The following is a 24,969-nucleotide window of genomic DNA, read 5'->3' as shown; positions in this document are numbered from 1 at the left end:
GCTTCTCCCCCAAGCTACCCTGGAGGGCTCGGTAGGGGCAAGGGTAGGGGAGTGCGCACGTGTTGGTCACCAGATTCCCAAATCCGCTGTTGACCCCACAAAGGGGGGAAGGGCCAGGAGAATCCAAAATTTCTTAGGCGGGGCCATTATGAGAACCCTAGACCCATTTGTGATCCTCGAGCGCCATCTGGTGGCAGGAACCGGGACTGCTGCAGAAAAAGCCTCTCCACGGTCGATCTCGCCCAAAACAACCATTTTCTTTGTTGATCGTCTCATTTCTCGGCGAACACCGCGGGCAGAGTCTGCGGCTGCAGGAAATGGCGGCACGCGCAGGCGTACTCACGCCGGCCGCACCCCGGCCTGTGCACGCACGATCTCAGCGCGCGTGCGTGCACCCGCCCACTTATCGTTGTGACCGCGTAGTTTTCACATGTGGAATCTTCTTGTCTTCTTTATTGGAAGTAGTCATAGCTATTCCTGGAAAGCAATAGCATTTTCATCCCCTACCCCCCCTTTTTTTTTTGAGACGGAGTTTCGGTCTGTCGCCCAGGCTGGAGTGCAGTGGTGTGATCTCGACTCACTGCAACCTCCGCCTCCCGGGTTCCAGAGATTCTGGGACTACAGGCGCCCGCTGCCACGCGTGGCTAATTCTTTGTATTTTAGTAGAGACGGGGCTTCACCTTGTTGGCCAGGCTGGTTGTGAACTCCTGAACTCAGGCAATCCGCCCGCCTCGGCCTCTCAAACTGCTGGGATTACAGGCGTGAGCCACCGTGCCTGGCCATCCCTTTTTTTACAGATGAAAAAGTTGACATAAGGGTCCAATTTGCAACTAATAGTAGTCAAAATGGAACTTCCTTGTTGCTGCTGCAGCTCAACCTGATCAGGTGACTCCTGCTACATACACTTTTAGCGTCTCTAAACTTAGTTCCTCCCACCTAACCCCAGCTGCTTCTCTTCCCCTTCCAGCAGCCAAACTCCTTAGAAAGAGCTGTCTACGCTCACTCTTGTCACCTTTTCCTTCCTTTCTTACCATCAACATTCCATGGAACCTATTAATTGCTTCTGGAAAACTGAGTTCCTTCTGGCTTACACATTACGCCCGGGAGGCAGCAAATTCTTACAGAAATGGTGACATCTTACGAAAGATAACTTACAGTGGAACATTCCAAATGAACAACAACACACTGAAGTGCATTTAAAAAAAAAATTCTTTTGTGTTGTGGCTTGGCTCCCGGGGCAATGGTGCAGAGAGCCAGATCACCAGGGCCACTCAGGGAAAGGGAGCCCAGAAGCCTGGCATGCCAGCAAAAGGGTAAATATCTCTTCCCAGTCAGATTTCAGGCTTCTCTCTCTCTGTGCAAACTGATTGTAAAATCACTGTTTATCTCCTCTGTAAAATTTTAATTAATGCAAAAAGGAATTCTGAGGCTGGCTAGTCTTAAGCTGTAGTCAATCTGGTATATTTTGTGCTATAAAGTCGTTTTTCTGTGTCGAGGGGTACCTTAGGATAAAACATGGGCTTGGGCCCCCATAAGCTTGCTGCTCAAGATGGCCCAGCAAGCTGGTCAGTGACAAACTTTGCTGCAGGTCCCTGAAACAAACAAAAAACTGGACAAGGTCGCCATCCTGTTTTATGTCCTTGGGAGCTTGACCTTGTAACCATGTGGCAGTACTTTCTCCTTGTCTCTACCTTCCAGGGAACAGGAATTTTAGGGTTCATATCATAGTTAGTTCTAAAAATTATCTTGAGTAGTTAAAAGCCTTTGCAAGCTCAAAATTAACTACTCTAGACTCCTTCTGGGCTCAGTAGTTAAGGTTTTGCCCTTTCACAGTGGCAGTCTGGGTTCGATTCCTGGCTTAGGAAATAAGTCCTTTCTGGTTTAATATCTGCATGACCTTGTCTATACCTTTCTCCTCCATGGACTGTCTTAAATTTTCCTTTGAGCACCTGGGAGTTCGAGACCAGCCTGGCCAACATGATGAAACCCCCTCTCTACTAACATACAAAAAAAAAAAATAGCCAGACATGGTGGCACACGCCTGTAGTCCCAGCTGCTCCAGAGGCTGAGGCAGGAGAACTGCTTGAACTGGGGAGACAGAGGTTGCAGTGAGCCGAGATCATGCCACCGTCAGCCTAGGCGACAGAGCAAGACTCCGTCTCAAAAAAAAAAAAAAAAAAATTAACCTTGTTAAAAATTATATGTATGAAAATACTAAATTTAAAAGGGTATTATTCGGTTTTTCCATAAATTGAACACGGACATAAAAGCACAACAGGTTTTCTTAGAGCACTAATCTGCTCTTTAACAAAAATTGTAAAGGGTTATAAAAGGTTTATAAAATTCTTACCTTATGTTCAAACTGATTAAGATTGAATACATTTGTCTATAAGGTTTTATTTAAGAATTGGGTTTGACATCGATAATGCACTAATGCAACAGTGACATTTGGCTTATTTGGTATAAAAATCATGGGAGGCATTGTCAAAATAAAAATACTGTTTTGTTTTGTTTTGTTTTGAGACTGAGTTTTGCCCTCGTTGCCCAGGCTGGAGTGCAATGGCATGATCTCTGCTCACTGCAACCTCCACCTCCTGGGTTCAGGCGATTCTCCAGTCTTAGCCTCCCGAGGAGCTGGGATTACAGGTGCATGCCACCATGCCTGGCTAATTTTTCTATTTTTAGTGGAGACAGGGTTTCACCATGTTGGCCAGGCTGCTCTTGAACTCCTGACCTCAGGTGATCCGCCTGCCTCGGCCTCCGAAAGTGCTGGGATTACAGGCGTAAGCCACCGCGCTTGGCCAATAAAAATAATGTTTAATCTTCAGGGTATATTTTTAGTGAATGATATTAATATATATTCCAAAATTATATGGGGTTTCTAAAATTCTAATATGTATATCAAGTGCAGATTGTAAAAATTAAGTCATACAGGATTAATGAAAAGATCACTTAGTGAAGTGAGTAGACTCTTCGTCTAGCTCATTCTTTATTTTATTTAATTTAGGCGGTTTGTTTTATGGGGACCTCAGGTAAACAGCATACTCCAAACTCTGGGTATTATCCTACTGATAGTCATAGTAGTCTCCCCAGTGCACTGTATTCTCTCAAAGGTTTCAAATGTTTGCATGCAGCCATCTCTGAAATGTCAAATGGTCTCTCTTCAACTGGAATAACAAAACTGATTGAAATGTATGATTATGAGGACATCATAACCTATGAATGACATGCTGAGACTGGAAAACCTAAAATGATGGTAACTAGGTAACTAAAAGTGGTGCTAAGGCCCTAAGTTTTGGTCACACTCTCACCTAAGTGAGAACCTGGCCAATAAGGGGAAATTTTTTTTTTTTTTTTTAGGTGGAGTCTCGCTCTGTCACCAGGCTGGAGTGCAGTGGCGTGATCTTGGCTCACTGCAACCTCTGACTGCCAGGTTCAAGTGATTCTCTTGCCTCAGCCTCCCGAGTAGCTGGGATTACAGGCGCATGCCACCACGCCCGGCTAATTTTTGTATTTTTAGTAGAGACGGGGTTTCACCATGTTGGCCATGATGGTCTCGATCTCCTGAGCTCGTGATCCGCCCGCCTCAGCCTCCCTAAGTGCTGGGATTACAGGCATGAGCCACCACGCCCAGCCAGGGGGAATTTTTTAAACAAAATTCTGGCAAGCCATTGTTGTGTACTGAGCTCATGCACTAGGACCCAACAGACCAAACCAAACAAAATGGAGTTGCTCATGCTAAATGTAACATAATCAAACTAAGACTTTAAGGAAACAAATAGTTCTTAAAACAGACCAGGTTTTGTTTTTGTCCTGTAAACTGAACATTCTAGCATAAAGAGGTACCTTCTACTCAGTCCTTATTCTCTCCTTACAAAACCCACTGTCCTCCTGTTTCCCAGTGGGTTTCAAGACCATATAAGTACATTTACAAGGGTAATAGTGATATCAATAACTAAGGTTTTTGTCAATCTCTCAAAGTTGAGAAAATGACCAAAAAGGGGGAATTGTTAAAGCAAATTAAATACGGCCTGAGAAGGACTCCATAGTTCTATATTTGAGTCTTTGTCAATAAACTGTAACCTAGAGGCAGACAAAATTGAAAACCTAACTTAGGAGTGTGTACCTGTAACAATAGCTAAGTCTTGGCCAATCCCAGCGGCCATACTTCAACCATTCATACACTGGTGAGTGTTCAAACTGTGTTCAAATAAGGCATACCCCCAACCTGTAACCAATCCAGCCGTTCTGTACCTCACTTCCAATTTCTGTACGTCATTTCCCCCCCTCCACCTTTTTTTTAATCTATAAATTTTCCACCATGTAGCTGCGCTGGAGTCTCTGAATCTGCTGTGATTCTGGGGGCTGCCCGATTCACAAATAGTTCATTGCTCAATGAAACTCCTTTAAATTTAATCCGGCTGAGGTTTTTCTTTTATCACCATGTACCTGCGTCCTGCACCTCACCTCTTACATGTCTCATAGGTGTTACATTTAACATGCCCCCAAACATTTCTTCTACCTCGCTGGTTGAGAGTCTGAGTCAATGAGGTGATAACAGTTTTTTGAGATGAACAACACAGGGGGAGATGCAGAATTAGTACATTAGTTAATTTGTTTTATTTGGTTGTTTTTGGTGAGAAGCTGTGTTGATAAAGATGGTTTGGGACATGCTGAGTTTTGGAAGGTGGCAGAAGTCCATAAGGCTACCTCACGGAACTACATATAGGTGAGCCTGCTGCTCCTACCAGTTGTTTCCCCTTGTTTCTCAAGAGTCTTAAGCCAGAAACCCAGAATGGATTATTGCCTGGAGGATGATCAAGTGTTCACAGCTGTCTGCTTTTTACCCTCTCCTTTGCCTTGACAGAATGTTAGGCAGGCTTCTGTCCTCCCCACAGGGCCTGAACTTTGCTTGCTCCTGGTTAAGTAAGTGCTGCAATGCAGAACATGCCCCACTTAGCAGCTTCTCCTGAGAACCGGCTGACCACAGGGAAACACATTTCTGGTCAAATCATGCCAAACAGGTTCCCCTTTGCTTGCCCACTGGCCCTTGAAAGTAGCTGAGCTGCTAGCTGTGCTTACTACTCCCTACTGAAAAAAGAAGGCTTTTTTTTTGTATTATTTTGTGATGTTTTTTGTATTATTTTGTGATGTTTGCAAGTCCTGAGGTTGCAGCATTGTCCCTATTGCAATAGTCTTTTTAAATAAAGTATTGGTCGGGCACGGTGGCTCACACCTGTAATCCCAGCACTTTGAGAGGCCAAGGCGGGTGAATCACTTGGGGTCAGGAGTTCAAGACCAGCCTGGCCAGCATGGCGAAACCCCATCTCTATTAAAAATTGAAAAATTAGCTGGGCATGGTGGCGCACGCCTGTAATTCCAGCTACTCAGAAGGCTGAGGCGGGAGAATTGCTTAAACCCGGGAGGTGGTGGTTGCAGTGAGCTGAGATGGCACCTACACTCCAGCCTGGGTGACAGAGAAAGGCTCTGTCTCAAAAATAATAAAATAAAATAAAATAAAAGTCTCTCTTTATCTAAATCCATATTTGTTGTTTTTGAGACAGGGTCTCACTCTGTCACCCAAGCTGGAGTGCAGTGGTGCAATAATAGTTCACTGCAGCCTCAACTCCTGGGCTCAAGCAATCCTCCACTACTTCAGCCTCCCAGGTAGCTGGGACTATAGGCACACACCACCATGCCTGGCTAATTTTTAAAATTTTTATAGATATAGGAGTCTCGCTATGTTACCCAGGCTGGTCTCGAACTCTTGGGCTCAAGTGATCTTCCTCCCTCAGCTTCTCAAGTGCTGGGATTACAGGTGTGAGCCATTGCACCCTGCCCGGAGACGGTATTTGCTTTTATTGGACACTTTTTATGGTTCTGTGATTCAGTTACTTTGATTCTGTTAAATGAGCTCTTCCCAGTTCTTTTCTGTTTGAGCAAGAATCTTCGCAGACAGAACTCTTCCTAGCTCTTTTTGAGTGGGGATTTAACCCCTGACTCTGTTGAGCAGGACTCTTCCTGCTCCTTTTCAATTTTAGCCAGAATCGTCCTGGATAGAAGTTTTCTTAGTTCCTTTTGAGTGGAGATTTACTCCAAATTCCTGGCTCTTCTGTGAGGCCTCATTGTTTCCCTTGACACCTTGTCTAGAGATTGCACAAGGAAAGCCCTTCAGCTCCTCAATGAGGACTGAAGAGAAACTTTGGCTCCCAGATGACGACTGTGTGCAGAACTTCCTAATGAGACTGTCCAGCCTGGCTCCTTTCTCTATTTGATCTGCCTCTTCCCACAGGTAACTCTCAATCTACTGGGTGCCCTTCCTCCTCCTCATCCTCCTCCTCCTCCCTTGCTGACTACATGCCCTGCCCGTATGGCACTCATTCTGTCCAGTATTTCCAAAACTGGCAAAAAAAAAAAAAAAAAAAAGGTAATCACGAAGGGTAATTTGGAACTTCAGTGACCTTATTAGGGAAACTGGGGTCTCCCCAAACCTGCTCATCTAAGATTCTCCCTTCTCATCTTCCTACCGCATCCCTCTTCCCTTCTTTTCACCACCTTGGACCTTCCCTTTAGCTCCCTGAATCTTTTCATCTGTCCCCTTCAATGCCTCTACCTCCTATATACCCCTATCTACTCTTCACCAGGCTTTCCCCTTCCCACTCAGGCCTCTCAACTGCCTATAGCCAGTAGAGCTTCAGGCCCCCTGCACCCATTGAGGGCTCGCCATTAGATCTCTATTTGTGTCTGTCTGTATGTTTAGTATACATGTATGTTGTATATGTGTAATAGTTCAGTACCTCCAGATGGCATTACCAAATTAATTTACAAAATCCCTTATCCTCTATTCTAATTGACTTAGAGATAAATAAGTACTTATATAAATTATTATAAAGCTCTCATAAATTAAGGAAACAACTTCTAATACTTTCAGTGTAAACAACAAAAAAGTATTCTTATAAAAACTAACCCAAATGCTTTTAAAATTCAAGTTCACAGAATTTATGTAAACTTTTGGCAAACAAAACTAGTTTAATATTGTTAGTTTAATAGACACCTATGTGTCTTTGAGTTATCAGAATTACATATAATACAACAGGATACAAGCATATATTTTTACTCTACTTGGGTATGTTCCTCCTAAACTTAAACAGGTTTACATGTTGAATAAGCTAGTATTATATCTACTACATGTTTAAGATTATAAAAATTTAAATTTGCTTTTAACCAAACTGAGTCATTATTCTGGCAAACTTTATTTCAACAGTAATTATGTTTTATAATATGTAAGCTTAAAGGCAGTTTCTAAAATCTTTTTGGTAACTTAAAACCTTAGACTTATGCTGAATTAAGTTAACTAAATTCATTAAATATCATTTATAAAGAAGATAAAATACTTAGTCACTAGACCTAATTTTAAGTTTATATACTTTTTGCTTTTTTTATGGTACAGTGTGACTACATATGGATCTGTTAAATGTGTTCATTTGTCCACATTGCAAAATGGTACTATAAAAAGTATATAACTATAAAAAGTTATGAGATGTATATTCATAAGCTTTACTAGTCTGCTACAAAATGCTGGTATATGATATTTCAAAATTACCTACCTCCTGTTTTCTCTGTGAAAGAGAAGTTATTAATGGTTAAAATTATAATAAGTAAATAAGTGTGTGTGTGTGTGTGTATATATATATATATATATATATATATAAACTACTAAAAGTAATAATGGCAAAAATGGCAAAGGGAAACAACTTTGTATGCAAATATGCTTTTCCTAAGGAAAAAGAGAATAGCTTTGTCCCAAATTAAAATGACAAATAATTTAAAAATGTGTGAGACAAAATGTAAACAAATATCTTTAAAATTAGAAAATGTTCACAGAAAAGGAATTTTATTTGTCATGGTTAAAACTTTTATTCAGTGTATTTATAAGATTTTCAAAAAAGAACTAATATCAAATATTATAATTGTATAAAATTAAAATGTTGGTTTCTCTGTTAAAATAACAAAATTTTCTTAGGCTAGGTGCAGTGGCTCACGCCTGTAATCCCAGCACTTTGGGAGGCTGAGGTGGGCAGTTCACCTGAGGTCAGGAGTTCGAGACCAGCCTGGCCAACATGGTGATCGCGCGACTGCACTCCAGCCTGGGCAACAGAGCAAGACTCCGTCTCAAAAAAAAAAAAAAAAATTCTTGATCATTGGTCTGTCCCTAATAAAAAGTTATAAATGGTCTGTTTTTCTTCTGAGTAATCTGCCTAAGAGGCAAAGATTTTATGTCTTATCAAAATACTGTAATGCCTTGTCTGTATGTTCAGTTTATTTTGTCCTTAGTTATTTTTTTAAAGTCTTTTCAATTTTAAAGGAACTGAAGATTCTTTACAACCATGTTACCTCATATGTTTACTTGAAAATTTTTACAACTCTGATTCACTAGCTAACCAAGTAGTATTTCTCGCTAACCCATAATGCTATTCAATCAAATGTTCGAGAACTCCTGACAACTCTTAACATTTGCCTTCCCACAATCAAAACTTAAATATATTTTATACCTAAAACTGGCTTTGGGATTTGCCAGGGACCTTCTGGAAAATCTCAAAGGATTAGTTCTTTCACCTTGTAACAAGAAAGGTGCAAAAACTAATTAGTCTTATTTAATATTGTATAAATTGCATTGGAAACATTGTCAAATCAAAAAAAAGTGCAGAACCTTCCCTAAATTAGTCTATAATGGGTAAAATGTCCTTAATATAAATATTTTAGAAATTCCATAGAATTCCTAGCAGGGTTTCAGTGTCCTCAGTGCACATGAGATATTGCTCTTTATCAAAGCCCCAGTGCTGCTTTGCCTTATATTAGATAAGAACAATACAAGGTTATCAATCATCATTTCAATTATGGGAAATTCACATTGCTCACTGATGGAATATTGTTAATATACAGATGTTTAGGACCTTTCCTGAACTGCCAATTTGATTTTATTCTGCACCCAAATCTCATGGTTATAAATATGTTCTTACTAGTTTATTTATGTTTTTCTCACTGGCTTGAAGCTTTCCCTTATATAAAAGGATCATTGCCACTAATGTTATTAAGCTTTTGTTAGAACAAGTATTCCCCACATGTGGAATTCTACCGCTTCTTTCAAATGACTAAGGAATCCATTTCCCCAGTAAAGTCATCCAAGAAATATAATGAGTTCTTCCTTTATCCCCCAAATTACATTGTCCTTATCATCCCCAGTCGTCTGAAATGATGGAAACAGTGGAGTATTAAAGTGAAAACTTGCCAACTGATGAAAAACTCAATCTCCCATGGCCTAAGTAAAGTTTTACCCTTAGCACTGACTGTCCTCTGGTCCTCTCGTGCTGGGTCACACGTACTCTCCCTCCATATGATATAATAACTGGCCCACCCATGAGATCTCCCTAGTGTCTAGACTCTCAAAGATTCTAATCTGGTCAATTCAGACATTTAAAAATAATGACAAGGATTTTTTTTTAATTTTTCCATCTACTCTCCCTCGAAGTTCTGCTACTATCGTTGCCTACATCTCTGAAGGCTCTCACTCTGCCTGTCTCTGCCCTTCTTGGAACTCCAGGCTAGTTATCCACTAGGAGAGCACATCTAGTGGCTTTCTTCCTGGCGTGTGCCCAGACTAGGACTGAGGGAATGCTTGCTACTTAGAACTATTAGCAGTAAGCAGCCCTTAAGCCCCTGGCCCACAGACTCTAAATGCTGCCCATCAGGTGCCATGACATAGTTGACCCTTCCTGATGAACCTAGCCTACTGAGATGCCATGCCAGTGACCAGACCCAAAGACTGCAAATAGAGAACCCCAGGGGGCCCGGAAAGGGGATTTGTCTACAGTCGCACCCCAGCATGCTACAGGATTTAGACCACTAAGAGGAACGGGAGAAGAGCACTTGCAGAGTGCTGCTGTCTGCCTCAGTAAAACAGCAGTGTGCCAGGGCAATCCAGCCAGGCCAGCCTAGGTAGGGCCTCCACCTGAAAGCCAGAGGCTGGCCTCAGGTGCCCTTGTCAGCTTGGGATCTCCATGGACCAGGCATTTGCTCAGTCAGTTGCAGGCAGTGTAGAGGCAGGTTAGAGATACTTTGGCCACCACCTAAGCCAGGAGGGGTCACATACTCCACTCACTCGACCAGAAATGTGGCTTTCTAAATTGTCACTTCCCTCTCCGTCACTGCTCTCCCAAGTCTTACCTGTCATCCAATTTGGGATCTCTTCTACTTATTTTACAGTTCTGTCTCCATCTCCACAGCTAGTCCCCTAGTCCAGGCCCCATCATTTCTTACATGGAGGATGCTGTAAGCACTTCCTCTTCTCCCTGCTCCACTCTGCCCACTTCAGTCACTCTTCTCACTGCCACTGGAGATCCCATTGCAAAGCAATACTCTCGCCATATCATTCCCCTGCTTCAAACCTTCCTGGCTCCTCTTTGCCCTCGAAAGAAAATCTAAAGTCCTTGTTATGGCATAAAGTTCTGATCCTGCCCATCTGTGTCAGGGGTCCCCAAGACCATCCCTAGGCTTGGTGATTCACAAGAAGAACTCACAGGACACATCACATCATCACACTCAAGGCTATGGTTTATTATAGCGAAAAGATACGAAGCAAAATCAGCAAAGGGAAAAGCACACAAGGCAAATTTCTGAGGGAACCCGGGCACAAGCTTCCAGAGTCCTCTCCCAGTGGGTCACACAGGATTCACTCAGTTCCCCTCAGCAGTGAGTTGTGACAACAAATGTGAAATGCTGTCGACCAGGGCAATTCATTAGAGACTCAGAGTCCAAGGATTTTATCGGGGACTGGTCACGTAGGCACCCTCTGCCCAGCCTTTACCTAACATGCACACGTTGCTTTCACCTATAGGAAACCTTCCCCATTATCTTGTAGCTGTAATTATCTGCTCACCCCTCCCACATCCATCACGTCACAGCCAGTTTCAGAGTGTGTACCCCATCAACTGCACCTGCTTATCCTCCCCTCCCTCCTCAATCCATTATAATCCAACTACAGCCTTTCCCACTGCCCCAACCTACTCCCCTCAAGGCAGTCATGAGTTCTACATAGCCAAATCTGATGGGCCTATTTCAGGATCTACAGAGCACTGGAAAGTTAGCTCAGCGTGGCTTGGTTTCCATGACGGTAGTCTTTCCTGATTCTTCCATTTATCCAAAATTTTCCTTCTCAATACCTCTCTGTAGCTCCTCTTCCTCCTTAAGACCTTTTGGAATTATTTTCCAAAATTATGGTCCATCTGCCTTTGCTTCTCTCATATTTTTACTTCTTTTCATTTTATATATTCAGCTAGGGTTTTAGGGGATCAATAATTAATATCCCCTCTTTTTTTCTTTTTGAGACAAAAGAAAACAGAAAATGGAGAGAAATGTCAGCTGATGAAGCAGCTTCCCTCAGCATACCTGAACCACGTGGACTCACCCACCCAGCCAAGGGCCTGGCTGGACAAGTGTCCCTGGAAGCCTGCAGAGAAAAGTCAAGAATACATGCTTTGTACACACTGCCTTCCAAAGGCATTCTCCAGGCAACCTCATGCATTCTCTTTAGTGACTTCCTATGAACTGACAACTCCCAGCTCTCTAGCCCCAGGTCAGATCTTTGCTCAACTCCAGATTTGTTTACTCAGTAGCCTACTGGACATCACTGGCTGGAGCCCCTACAGGCACTTCTCATTCGGCATGGCCCAGTGACCTTCTCATCTCTGTGCATCTCTCAGCGGGCCTGCCCCCAAACTCCTTACCCTCAGCTAGTTCCTGTCACCACCCATCCAATTGCCTAGCCCTGAAATCTGGGGAGCAACCTTGGCTACCACTTTTCCCTCACTGTTATCTTTATTTTTTTTATTTTTATTTTGGAGACAGGATCTTGTTTTGTTACCCAGGCTGGAGTACAGTGGCAGGAACATGGCTCCCTGTATCCTCGACGTGCAAGGCTCAAACAATCCTCCCACCTCAGCCTCCCAAGTAGCTGGTACTACAGGCATGTGCCACCACACCTGGCTAATGTTTTTAAATTTTTTGTAGAAATGGGGTCTCGCTGTGTTCCCCAGGCTAGTCTCAAACTCCTGGGCTCAAGTGATACTGCCACCTCGGCCTCCCAAAGTGCTGGGATTACAGGTGTGAGCCACCACGCCAAGCCCACTTTTACCTTTAATAATTCAAAAATACTTGCAGCCTTATCACCTTGCCCCTGGTGTAAGCAAACAGTCTCCAATATGGCCTCCTGCCTTGTCTCGTCGTATACTCCCCTGGCCTGGTCCTCCACAGGGCAATGGAGGGATCTTCTTTGGACTCGAGTCTGGCTGTGGCACTCTCCTGCAGGAAAACCATCAGTGGCTCCCAAGGCCCTCAGGATGTGGGTCACACTCCTCAGCCTAGGAGCAGGTGCCTTCCCAGCCTCTACTTGGTGCTTCCTGCCAAGCCAGGCTGAATTAACCCTCCTTTGTGATGGCTACCTGACTGGATGTTCCCTATACACTTTGTGAGCCTCTACTCGGAATGCCTTCCCAAGCACGTCTGGCACATCTGGCAAAATCTCCCTCAGCCTTCCAAACCCAGCTCCAACATCACTCTCCCTGTAAAGAAAGCCTTTCCTGACACTCCCCTGCAAAACGAAAACAAAACCCAGAACCACTCGCCTCCTCCTTCATCCACAAGCCTCACTTTTTATACCCCTTCTGCATGGAACACTGACTAGTTCTAGAAGCCACACAATGTGACAGCAAGTCCAAAGTTGTTCACTCTGTTTTTGGACTGGGACCCTCCAGGGCCTGGAGCCAATGAATCAAAGATGGGCTAGATATTCTTAGAAGGTAAAACTTGTTATCTAACAGTTGAGCCAGGCCCTAAAAATAACCTCCTATCTAACTATTAATAATTATGGAACCTCTGTGGTACAAGAAGCCCCAGAACAAAGAAGGCAGATGACTGTGTTTCTTTCATCCCTGCAAAAGGAGCCCCAGGCTCCACCTGCTCCCCACAGCAGATGCCCTGCTGGATTCCACTAGCTCCTTTCTCGGGGCAATATGAGTCTTAGCTCTCTCCTTCTACATTTCTGTCTTGTGTAAGAAACTGTTCGCTTTGCACCCCTGGAATCACTGGCCTGTTGACGTGTCCAGAGCTGCAAGGACATGCAGTGTTTGCGCTGGCAGGCAAGATGCCTTCAAGAGAGCCTGACTTGAAACTCTCACACCAATGCCACATGGTCAGCTCCAGTAACAGGCACGTTTGTCCTCTTGCTCATGCACAGTGGCACACACCAACACATGGCCAGTCACATCCTGTGTCACTCTCTCATGCCTGCTCACACATGCTCCCTTTCTCTCCCTCTGGCCTCTCTCTCTCTGCTTCACTCTGTCACTTTTGCACTTTTACCCTCCTGTTTTTTGCTCTTTCACACTCTGTCCTTCTCTGACAATGGCATTTTACCCACACAAATAGCCCTCACTCTGCCCAGGACCTCCACCTGTAGAGCACCTGTACTCTGAGAGACAGCCTTCCTTCCTGCCCCATGCATTGGGAATTAGCCAGGGCTTCTCACACCTGGGGACAGACACATCCTCCTATCACAGTCCCCTCCCAGCTCCTTGAGCCACAAGAAGCCTGATGACACTGCTCTAGGACCAGGGAATCACCACCATGACCCACTCACAGAACAGGAGCCTGGGTGTGCAATGTGTCGGGTATTGGCACAGGGTGTGGGGAAGAGGTTCCCATGTGGGTTGCAGACCCCAACAAAAACATGGGCTCCAGAGGCAGAGCCCACTGCAGCTCAGCCCTTACCTGCTGCCACAACTCTCTCGTCTGACAAGTTGCTCAGATCTGCTGGGGCTGCTCTGCCGCTCTGGGGTGCTGGGATCTGCAGGTTGCTGAGTGGGTACAGCTGGGTCTCCTTGGCCACCTCTTGGAGCTCCAGGCCTCTCCTGCCAGGCCTCTCCGACCCTGGTGGCCACATTCTTCCCCTCATAATCAGCCAAGGCCCTGAAGAAGAATAAGCACCCTTATGAAAAAAGTGCTCTGAAACTAACCCTGCCTCAGCCCCAGGACGCAAGCTGGCTGTCACCTCCTGTGGACTTGGAGGGACTCATATCCCTGAAAGCGGGGCAGAAAGGAGCCAGGCACAGCCCCAATTCCAGGGAGCAGACAGTCTTCTCCTTGGCAGGAGCCCAGCATCGCTGCTCCCTTCTCACTGAACAGGCCTCCACGTGTAATAGATGAAGCCGAAGCCTCCGATGTTTTTATTGTTGTTGTTTGGAGGCAGGGTCTCACTCTGTCACCCAGGCTGGAGTGCAGTGGCATCATCTCGGCTCACTGCAACCTCTGCCTCCCGGGCTCAAGCCATCCTCCTGTCTCAGCCTTCTGAGTAGCAGAGACTACAGGTCTACACTACCACGCCCAGCTAATTTTTGTATTTTTTTTTTTTTTCTGTAGAGACAAGGTTTCACCATGTTGCCCAGGCTGGTCTCAAGCGATCCTCCTGCCTTGGCATCCCAAAGTGCAGGGATTACAGGCATGTGCCATTGCACCTGGCCCTCCAATTTTTGGCTTTTGCCACCCCTGAATCCAGCAAGAAGGACAGGGCTTCCCCCAGATGTCTCAGGCATCGAGCTCTTCAGGGGTCCTCCCTGGCCTCACACCATGATTGCACTGCACCCTCCAATCTGGGTACCGTGGGAAAGAGGCTGCTAGCTGATCCTCCACTTCCACACCCCTCCCATCACCAGCCCCACACCGAGGTGCAAGGTACTGCTTCCAGAGTCTACTAGGCCAGGGGCAAACACCAAGTTGGGCTACTAAGAGAGTGAGCCCAGCATTTCAGAATGAAAATCTACTTCGCCATCACCTCAATCCTAGCTCACTCTGAATATAACCTTCCCAACATCACCAGCCTACCTTCAATAGCTGGTGGGGGCTACCCCGAGACAAGAACACGCTACAAACTACCCTGGGACTCTTTGTATATAGGAGTTAACTTTGTCTAGGCAGGCTTCCTGCCTTCAAGCTGGAATAACAAGGCCAACGGAGGCCACACTTTTTGGAAAGTATGCCCTGAAAGCAACATGATTCTTCAGCCTCAGGTGGAGGTCAAGGGAACTAAAATTCTCCAGCAGGCACAACAAGCTAATTGCCACCTCCAGCTGCACCAGGCAGAACTGCAGGCAAGTGAGTGTGACGCCACACAGTAACTGTGGGGAACCATCCCACTGGGCCTGTGCTTCTCTGTGCTGCTTCCACCCTTAGGGTCTGCTGCAGCCCATGCAGATCCAAAAGTGGTCTGCACAGGTAACACCAGTCCCAGGGTTGCCAGCAGGGTGCCCTGACACACCCATTCAATCTCTGTCAGTGACATGCTTGCTTGAGCCAAAGACAAACATACAAGGCCTGAAGAGCTTGTCTCCCTACTGTGGTAGCCCTGAGTTAGCTTTACTATGGATTTAATCAGAGTCCCATCCTGTCCCACGTCCTCTGTAGAAATACACTAGTAGAGGTTGCCCTCACCAAGTCTGTGGATAGAGCCAGGATCATCCACAAAGAGAAATTTGGGCTCTATTGTGACACAGGGACAAATGGATGAACAAGGCTTCTTCTTTCCTAGGCCTGTGGCAGGGCCACTGTGATTTTAGGACATATGACCTATGTGGGTCATAAAAAGGAAATCTTAGGCAAACACTCACAGGAAGCTCTGCTGGACAATGTAACATCCAGGGGAATTACTTCCCAGCTATCCTGTCCGAGCACCTCATGAACTTCCTGGAAGTCAAGTGGTTAGAGATAGGCAAGATAACATAGGGGATGGTGACCAACGGGATTTTGGATTTTGGATTAATTTCTCTGAAGCCTTTCCTTCTGAGTGTAATTGGACCAAAGATCCAGTAGCCTAATACAGCCACTGTCAACTCCTAACACAACCATAATCTACACACTTCCATTCTTTAAAAAAACGGAAATTGTAGTCCTGGCGTAGTGGTTCACGCCTGTAATTTCAGTACTTTGGCACGCAGAAGTGGGTGGATCAGTTGAGGTCAGGAGTTTGAGACCAGCCTGTGCAACATGGCAAAAACTCCTCTCTACAAAAATAAGCCAGGTGCAGTGGTGTGTGCCTGTAGTCCCAGCTACTTGGGAGGTTAAGGCAGGAGAATCACTTGAGCCCAGGAGGCAGAGGTTGCAGTAAGCCGAGATCACCCCATTGCACTCCAGTCTGGGGCGACAGAAGTGAAACATTGTTTCAAAAACATATATATATGAGATATACATCATATATATGATATACATATACATATACAGATATAGATATAGATAATATTTGTAGAGATGAGGTCTCACTACGTTGCCCACGCTGATCTCAATCCCCGGAACTCAAGTGGTCTTCCCGCCTCGGCCTCTCAAAGTATAGGATTACAGGTGGGTATGAGCCACCGCACCCAGCTGACACTTCCACCCTTGTACTGCCTCCACTGGCCAACAACGGTTGCCAGTGGTGAGGAAATGTGGTGCCTAAACTTCACCTGATCCTCATGCAGAAAAAATATAAACGAGAAGCCCATGCTTGCAACATAATGAGGAAAACAGCATGTTCTAGATGGAAAATTTGATGACAAAAGTTTAGTAGGAAGAAGATGAGATATCGTGTCATGTCAAATGAAATCAAACCAATAAAGCTGGTTAAGTTAGCTTTCTAGGTGTCCCTGAACACCTCTGAGAGGAGGAGATATTCCTCTGGTGCTGCTTCACTTAGCTTGCAGGTTTAAATGCCCTACAGGCTTTACATATACAAACCGATTTGGCCATTTCAACAACCCTATATGGTAGCAGGTATGATTACCACTATTCTGCACGTGAGGAACCTGAGGCACAGAGAAGATGAGTAACATGCCCAAGGTCACGGTGCTTGTAAGTGACAGAGCTTGGACTGGAACCCAAAGCACCAGAGTCCAGGCTCTCAACCACTATACTATACCGCCTCTCCCTGTAGTGTGATGGAGCGGCCCAAGATGGAATAGGGCGGAGTCCCCACAGTTTGGGACAGTTAAAACTGTGTTGTAACCTAGGGAAAGTAAGGCTCCACTGCCCTGCGGAATGTCAGGATGACACCACCCCCATGGCGCTCCCTCATCAAACTCCTAGGGAACGAAGCCCCTCCTCACTGAGCCCCACAGACCAGCCCCGGTCAGCCCGAGGGCCCAGCGTGGTTGGAGGGTCCAGCTGCCTTCCCTGTCTGCACGTCCACACTCCCTCCCCCTGGGCAGCCCTGACGACCCGTGTCCAGTGTCCCAGAGGCCATGGCCCCAGGGCTCCCTGCGAAACAAGCTCAAGCCGCAGGGGCCCCGTTCGGCCCCTCGCGGGACCGCGCTTCCTCCCGCCGGCGACGGTCCACGCGCGGTCACCCCAAAGCCACTCTGGCCGCGGCTTCAGACCTTACGCGGGGGAAGGGGCAGCCAGCTCCTCGGGCCCATTCGTGATCCTCGGGCGACCTCTGGCGGCCGGCACGGGCATGGCCTCAAGAGAATCCCCGCCGAGGCCGAGCTCGTCCCGGGCGGCCATTTCACTTTGTGGACGGTCGCATTTTCCCGGCGGGCACTGCGACCGAGTTCGGGGCTTCAAGAAATGGCGGCCTACGCAGGCGTACTCACTACGGGCGCGTGCTCGCCGAGGTGCACAGGCGCGCTCGCGTCGCGTACGCTGGTGGCGAGCGCGCATTCGCGGAGGCGCACACGTCCTGTGCCCGCTACCCACATTTCGGGGAAGGTGAGGGGTGTGGTTCTGTGCCATCCCTTTTTCTTTTCCGTCCCTTCTGTCTTCCCAAATAGATCGTCAAGGCTCTACAGCAAGGTTTGTCAACCTTAGCACTATTACCATTTTGAACCCCATAATTCTATGGTGTGTGTTGGGGATGTGGGGCGGGTGCTGTCCTGTTCACTGTAGGAGATTTAGCAGCATCCCAGAACTCTGCATATAAGAAGCCAGTAGTGTCTCCCACTCCCAGTTTTGACAACCAAAAATGGCTCCAGACATTGTATCGTAGCAGGCTGGAAGGTTTGGGAGATGCCCCTGGGTCAGAACCACTACCTGAAAACGATGGTTCTCGACCTAGCCTGGAAGGAGAATAAACTGGGGAGCTTTGAAAAAGACACACATGATGGAGACCCACCCCAGAAAAATAAAATCCAAATCTCTACCTGGGACTTCGGGAAGTTTTTGTTGTGTTGTAAACCAAAAATAAAATTCTAAGCTCCCCAGCTGAATGAATGGACACTTCTCTCAGCCAAGGGGACACAACGTGAAAAACTAGTTCAGGTCATGATGAGAAAGGGGAAGGTCAGACATGCCTCAATATATTCTCCTCCCTTTGGAATTCATGCCCAACTGACCAGTATTAACATTGAGAGAGATATTCAGACTGACAAAACAGACTCCTTGAAGCAATAATATGCCAAATTCCAACCTGACTCTAGTATAGCATCACATGACAGACAGCGGGTAATGAAAGAAATTGAAGTATTTTACACCAAAATATATTTTTTGACATATTTTGAAATGACCTGGCAAAGCTGTCTCTCCTGGGGGAAATTTACATTCTGTAGAGAATCTCCTTCCCTTTCCAGGACTTTTTCTGATCTGACGAGTTTAGCTGAGAGTCTAGCACCTTTTAAAGGTCTGAATAAGAAACATTGGCCATCTATTGCTTCTAAGGGCGGCCACTTATGAGACTTCATCTATATAAGAATTCTGGTCTCCACAACCCCTTATCTTAACCCAGGCACTCCTTTCTATTGATTCCAGGTCTTTAGAGAATAACAACTCTTTCAACCAATTGCCAATCAGAAAATCTCTGAATCCACCTATGACCTGGAACCCCACCCCCACCCCCACCCCCACCCCCACCACACTCCCAGCTTTGAGGTGTCCGGCCTTTCTGGACCTAACTAATGTATACCTAGGCCTTTCTGGACCTAACTAATGTATACCTCACATGTATTGATTGATGTCTTATGTCTCCCTAGAACATAAAAAACCAAGCTGTAACTGAACCACCCTGGGCACATGCTCTCACGACCTCCTGAGGCTGTGTCACGGGTCATAGTCCTAACATTTGGCTCAGAATTTCTTCAAATATTTTACAGAGTATGGCCTTTTTCATCAACAGTGTATTTCAGTACTTCCTAGGTGATTCTCAAGTACAGCCAGAGTTGTGAAACACTGTAATCAAGAAAGTTTGTATTGGCCAGGCACAGTGGCTCACGCCTGGAATCCCAGCAATTTGGGAGGCCAAGATGGGTGGATGGCTTGATGTCAGGAGTTTGAGACCAGCCTGGCCAACATAGTGAAACCCTATCCCTAGTAAAAATATAAAAATTAGCTGGGCGTGGTGACATGTGCCTGTAATCCCAGCTACTTAGGAGGCTGAGGCAGGAGAATCGTTTGAACCCAGGAGGCAGAGGTTGCAGTGAGTCGAGATTGCGCCACTGCACCCCAGCTGGGGTGACAAAGCAAAACTCTGTCTCAAAAAAAAAAAAAAAAAACACCTCTGATTTTGCAGACGTTTAAACATCAGAGGAAAGTAGTGTGAGCCTGGCTCTAGAGTTGGCTGGATCTGGGCTCTGTTCCTAAGTGTGTTCATTACAGGAGTGAGTCCCTCAATTTTCTCCTCTGTCAAGTTGCATAATAAGAAGCCTTATCCTTTTCCACGTTTGGGGAAAATTAAGGTGAGATCACACAGCATGTTAACCATGTTAACCAGCTGTAAGTTACTGATTCTGGGTCTTGAGACTAGGCTCCAAAGACAAGATTTCATAAACTAGTTTTTCGTAGTTTCTCCTGAGGATTTTCTTAGAGCCTCTTCCCTTGGAACTCAGCTCTGCCACTTGTAAGGCCTTGGCTAAGTCACTTAATCTTTCTATGCTTCAGTTTCCCACCTTACCCATCTCACAAGTTGCTGGGAAGGCTGTAAGGCACCTAGCACAGCACAGTATTGGTGTCAGCTATTGTTTTCACTCTGATTGTTAATTGTCAGTGCAATTCGAATGAGAAAAGAAACACAATAAGGCCTCATACCTTAGATATCCATTGCCCACCCCAGCCCCCAGCATCTTGGTTTAAGTAAAAAAGCAACAGCAATGTGGTATGAAAATGCAAACATGCATTCACCTTTTAAACACCTAAATCACATCAGACTCCCCTTTGGCTTAAAACTTGAAATAAGATCCAATCTCTTAACCATGGCTTACCAAGGCCCTGCTCCATCTGTGGCCCTCCTCACTGGCCAAGCTCCAGCCACTCTGTCCTTTGGAACATGCTAAGCATGTTCCCACCTCAGGGTTAGTTGGTTTGTGGTTCCTTATCTATAGCTCTCTCCACCATGTTCTTTCTAGAGTTGGCTCCTTCTCCTCTTTAGAGGAGCTCGCCTGAGTTGCCTTTTCCACCCACCTAAGTAGTACCCTCCTCACCGCCATCACTCTATCTCAGCTGCGGCTGTTTTCTTCGGAGCACTATCCTTCCCAGGAGGCACAGAGACCTAGGCTCCAGGCTTTTGGGTTTTGTTGTAATTAGGCATAAACCTTTGAGAGACTGTGAGGAGAACCATATGAGACACTGTGAGTAGAGGGCTGTGCACACAGTAGGCTCCAATATCACAGTACAAGAGGCCAATCAAGCCCTACCTAGTTCACTGAGCCTCCTCTTCCAGCACTCCCCAACAAGGACACTCATCGCTGACCACACCCAGCTACATACAGTCCCCATGAAGCCCCCTTCCCCTGCTCTAGCGCTCATGTATTGCTCTAATCTGGACCAGCCTTTGCCCACCCCCTGCCTGAGAGTTCCTGGAGGGCAGAGGTGTTTCTGATTTGTCTGCATGCTCCAGCCTCCAGCAAAAGGCAGTTGCTGTCAGAGTGGTTGCTGACTGAAAGACCCTTTCTGACTATGATGTATTTCCTGGCCAAGGCAACAGAGTTTAGTGGAAAGCTCCCTGGCCCCAGAAGCCAGAGGGTTCTGGTTGGGGCTTCTGCCCTTGCTATGTGCCTCAGGCCAGCTCACAAACCTTGCTGGCCTCACCTTCCCAGCCAAAGGCCAATGGACACACAGCCCAAGCTGCCTCTCTCCACCCCAGAAGTTCAGCACTGTCTGCTCATGCCTTACCCCTTTGGGTCTGCCTTTGCATCCTCCTGGGCTGCTGTGCTGTTGCTCTTCCTATCAGCAGGGACAGCAGAGACTGAAGTGGCACTGGAGCTGAGGAAGGAAACACAGGCCCGCTGAGATCTCAGACCAAAGAAGGCTGGGGCCCAGGTCTTCCCCCTCCAGGCTGCCTTCTCACCAGAAAGGGAGGAACTGTGTCTTCCAGTAAAGGCTGGTGTCTCAGTCCTGGCATTAGTGTGGCATCGATGCCACTGTGTGTGACAACCTCATGTCAGCTTTGGACATGGCCTTAGCACCTGAGTTCAAGAGCAAACACTGCCCCTGACCAACTTGGGTTCCCTGGGGAAGTCTCCTGGTTTTGGGTTCTAGTATCCTGTAAGGTACCTGGATGTGCTTTGGTCAAGGAATAGGCAGAGGGGGATATCCAGGCCTGCATGACTCAATGAGTCTGGTGCACAGGTGCACACCTCCACTTCTTATATAACCTGTTTATGTAAGTTCATACTTGGCTCTAAACCACTATTGTCTGTAAAAGGTATAACTGCCCTGTTGACGCTGTGTATGGGGGACATGTCTCTTGGGGCTTGGCTCAGCTCAACATAGCTTGACATGGCGGGTGCACGGGAACCTAGAGAAAGGGAGAGAGCAAGAGCTGTCTGTCTTTGCAGGTGGACAGAGGGGAGCCAGGACAGAGGGGAGCCAGGACACAGCTTGGCTTGCCCGTGCCCAGGGAGAGAAAGAATTAAGCTGCTGACCCTGAAGGCAAGGGAGAGCTGGCCACGCAGCTGTGCGTAGGGGCCACCGGACTAAGCAGCCAAGACAGGGCAGACAGTGTGAGAGTAAGCTGCTAATGAGAAAGCTAGTTTGAGAAAGCTGTGTAAGAGAGCTGCTGCTGAGTAAAGCCATGTCTCATTTACCTGCTATCTCTCGAGTGTTCTTCCAGCTCCCTGCCCCACGTCCACCCATTCCCCTTAGCCCTCAGCTGCGGCTGGAACCTGACCCTGAGCATGACGTATCCTTACCTGACCTACACCTCCGTAGGGTTTATGGGAGTTAAGAAAGATTGTTCCTTACTAGGACTTGCCAAATGCTCCACACACCCACAGCAAAGTGGCCATGCCCACTGGTGGATTGGTGGGTGAAACAGGGCAGACGCTTACAGCATGGGAATGCACAGCTTCTTCCCATTGTACCTTTGTGCCCCAGGAGCCATTTTTGCCCATCCCAGCCACCGGTCATGTGCTCCTGGGAACTGAGCCCTCTAATGCTGGCTGCCCCTGGGAATCTTCTCCCTGACTCCTGCTTGCTAAACCTGGCTGTAGTCCCTACAGCAGAGGTTCTCTGAGACCTCCTAGCAGGATCTCTTCCCAGGCTCTGCCTTCAGATGCCCTCCTCTCTGCCACCTCAGCTTGGGTCCATGTAGGTTAGTGCTGGGCTCTCTGGGTGAGCAGACATATCACCCATCCCTCTTCTTCCACTGCCCCTGGTCAGGGCTCCCCCTGGAGTTCCCTGTCTTGCTGTGATCACCTGATGTGAAAGTGGCATGGAGCTGAGAAGTTCGAGGGGGATCCTGGGGTGCTGCAGCTGAGGCTGGGCCCCAAAGGCTGTGTCTGGCAATGGGATAGGGCACTAGGGCAGTGGCCCTAACCTTACCTGATGGCTGCTGGTCTAGGCTTGCAGGACTGAGAGTTGGCACTGTGCCCATCCTGGTCTTCCAGGAAAGAGGCAAAGCTAGCAGCTGCACACAGCCTGTGAAAGGAGGCCAAACCTGGTCCAGGTTCAGGACTTTGTGTCTGTATGTCTACCCTCTCCCGAGAAAGTGGATCCTGCCCCCCACAGATGATGAGGACCAAGAAGCTGCTCAAATGGATGCTTGAGGAACAATATTTATATCTCAAGGCAGCCTGACACCTGGGGCTCTGTGGCATAGTGGTTGCCCTCTGGCGTTGCAAATCGTGGCTTTGCTATCTCCCAGCTGTGTGACATTGGGCATGTTACCTGACCTTTTTTTCTGGGCCTCAGTTTTACCATCAATGAAATAGGGATGCTAATCATGTCTGTCTCGTAAGTATTCTGAGAAAAGTAAATGAGTTCATAAATGCCAATTACTTTGAATAATGCCTGGGCCATAACATGTGCTAATGTGTTCCTGTTACCACAGGGCCCAGTGGCTGTTTATAGAAGCAGTGCCCCTTCCCAGTCCACCTGTATTCACCCACTCAATATGGATTTAGTGGGGAATGTCTTACCCAACCTTCTCAGGGTGGAGTCACATTCTCTGTGTCTCTGTAAACCAGGCAGAGTGATGCTCACAGCATGCTGAACAATCACTGCCTATACAAGCCCGTGCCCTCCACTAACCAGCACACTCACTAAGAGGTGCTCTTGTTTGGTCCCAGACCTCTTTATGCCAGTTGTATTTGCACAAGAAGGGGACAGCAGACCCTGGCCTCTGAAACCAATGTCTCTGAGCAGATCCAAGGAAAGGCCCCTGGGGCAGAAACTCAGTTCTTTGAGCTGCCACTAATGGGGAAGAATCAGTAAGTTCGATGATTAAGTAAATCCATGAAAATGAATGGAAAAGGAGAGTGGTTGTTTCCATGAGAAACAACCTTTCCTTTGGAAAAACAAGGCCGGGCGCGATGGCTCACGCCTGTAATCCCAGCACTTTGGGAGGCTGAGGCGGGTGGATCAGGAGTTCAGGAGATCGAGACCATCCTGGCTAACACGGTGAAACCCCGTCTCTACTAAAAAATACAAAAAATTAGCCGGGCGTGGTGGCGGGCGCCTGTAGTCCCAGCTACTTGGGAGGCTGAGGCAGGACAATGGCATGAACTCAGGAGGCGGAGCTTGCAGTGAGCCGAGATCGCACCAGTGCACTCCAGCCTGGGGGACAGAGCAAGAGTCCGTCTCAAAAAAAAAAAAAGGAAAAACAATAAAGGAGTTTGTTGAAAATTATAGTCAAACTAAGTGTGGTCAGCCCTCTATGTTGTGGGTTCCACATCTGTGGATTCAACCAACTTCAGATTGAAAATATTTGGGACCAGGTACAGTGGCTCATGCCTGTAATCCCAGCACTTTGGGAGGCTGAGGTCGGTGGACTGCTTGAGCCCAGGAGTTCCAAACCAGCCTGGGCAACCTGGTAAAACCTCGTCTCTACCAAAAATACAAAAGTTAGCCAGGCGTGGTGGTCCACGCCTGTAGTCCCAGCTACTTGGGAGGCTGATGTGGGAGGATCCCTTGAGCCCCAGAGGTTGAGGCTGCTGTGAGCTGTGATCACAGCACTGCACTCCAGCCCTGGTGACAGAGCAAGGCCCTGTCTGAAAAAGGAGAGGAGAGGAGAGGATGAGATGAGATGTGGGAAAAATAATTAAAATAGGATGGCTGCATCTGTACTGACCATGTACAGGCTTTTTTCTGTCATCATTCCCTAAACAATACAGTATAACAACTATTTACATACCACTTACATTGTATGAGGTATTATAATAATCTAGAGATGCTTTAAAGGGTACAGGAGGATGTGCATAGGTTACATGCAAATGCTACACCATTTTATATCAGGGACTTCAACATGCATGGATTTTGGTATATGAGTGAGGTTCTGGAACCAATCCCCCACAGATACCTAGGGACGACTATATAGGTAAGACAACTGTAAAAGACTGGGTTAAAATTCATGAAAATCTAGAAGATTCTTCAGATGACTTTACAAGTAACTTTGAGGCTTGGTTTCATTTTAAGGAAACAGTGGACAGCACAGGCTTCATGTTATGAGGGTGTATAAGCAGGCGG

The 24,969-nt window shown here is 46.8% G+C and overlaps 1 protein-coding gene across 12 annotated transcripts in view; it reads right to left on the bottom strand.

The window, feature by feature from the left end:
* ZNF185 (zinc finger protein 185 with LIM domain) overlaps nt 1-24,969 on the bottom strand; it is a 75,530-nt gene that overhangs the window by 14,238 nt on the left and 36,323 nt on the right. For 10 of the 12 annotated variants that reach the window (XM_016944473.2, XM_016944482.2, XM_016944478.2 and 7 more), the window contains 2 exons: nt 21,178-21,267; nt 13,825-14,022 (listed from right to left, as the gene is read on the bottom strand). In XM_016944473.2, the coding sequence (XP_016799962.1) occupies nt 13,825-14,022; nt 21,178-21,267 (288 nt within the window). Of the gene's footprint in view, nt 1-13,824; nt 14,023-17,461; nt 17,665-21,177; nt 21,268-22,827; nt 22,924-24,969 lie in introns of those variants that run through there. The other 2 variants (XM_063804736.1, XM_016944484.2) reach the window with 2 other exon arrangements.

The sequence above is a fragment of the Pan troglodytes genome, chromosome X (genome assembly GCF_028858775.2).
Source record: "Pan troglodytes isolate AG18354 chromosome X, NHGRI_mPanTro3-v2.0_pri, whole genome shotgun sequence".
In the NCBI taxonomy this organism is placed as follows: domain Eukaryota; kingdom Metazoa; phylum Chordata; class Mammalia; order Primates; family Hominidae; genus Pan; species Pan troglodytes.
The sequence above is the reverse complement of the archived record's forward strand: the minus strand, read 5'-3'. Positions and strand labels throughout refer to the sequence as shown.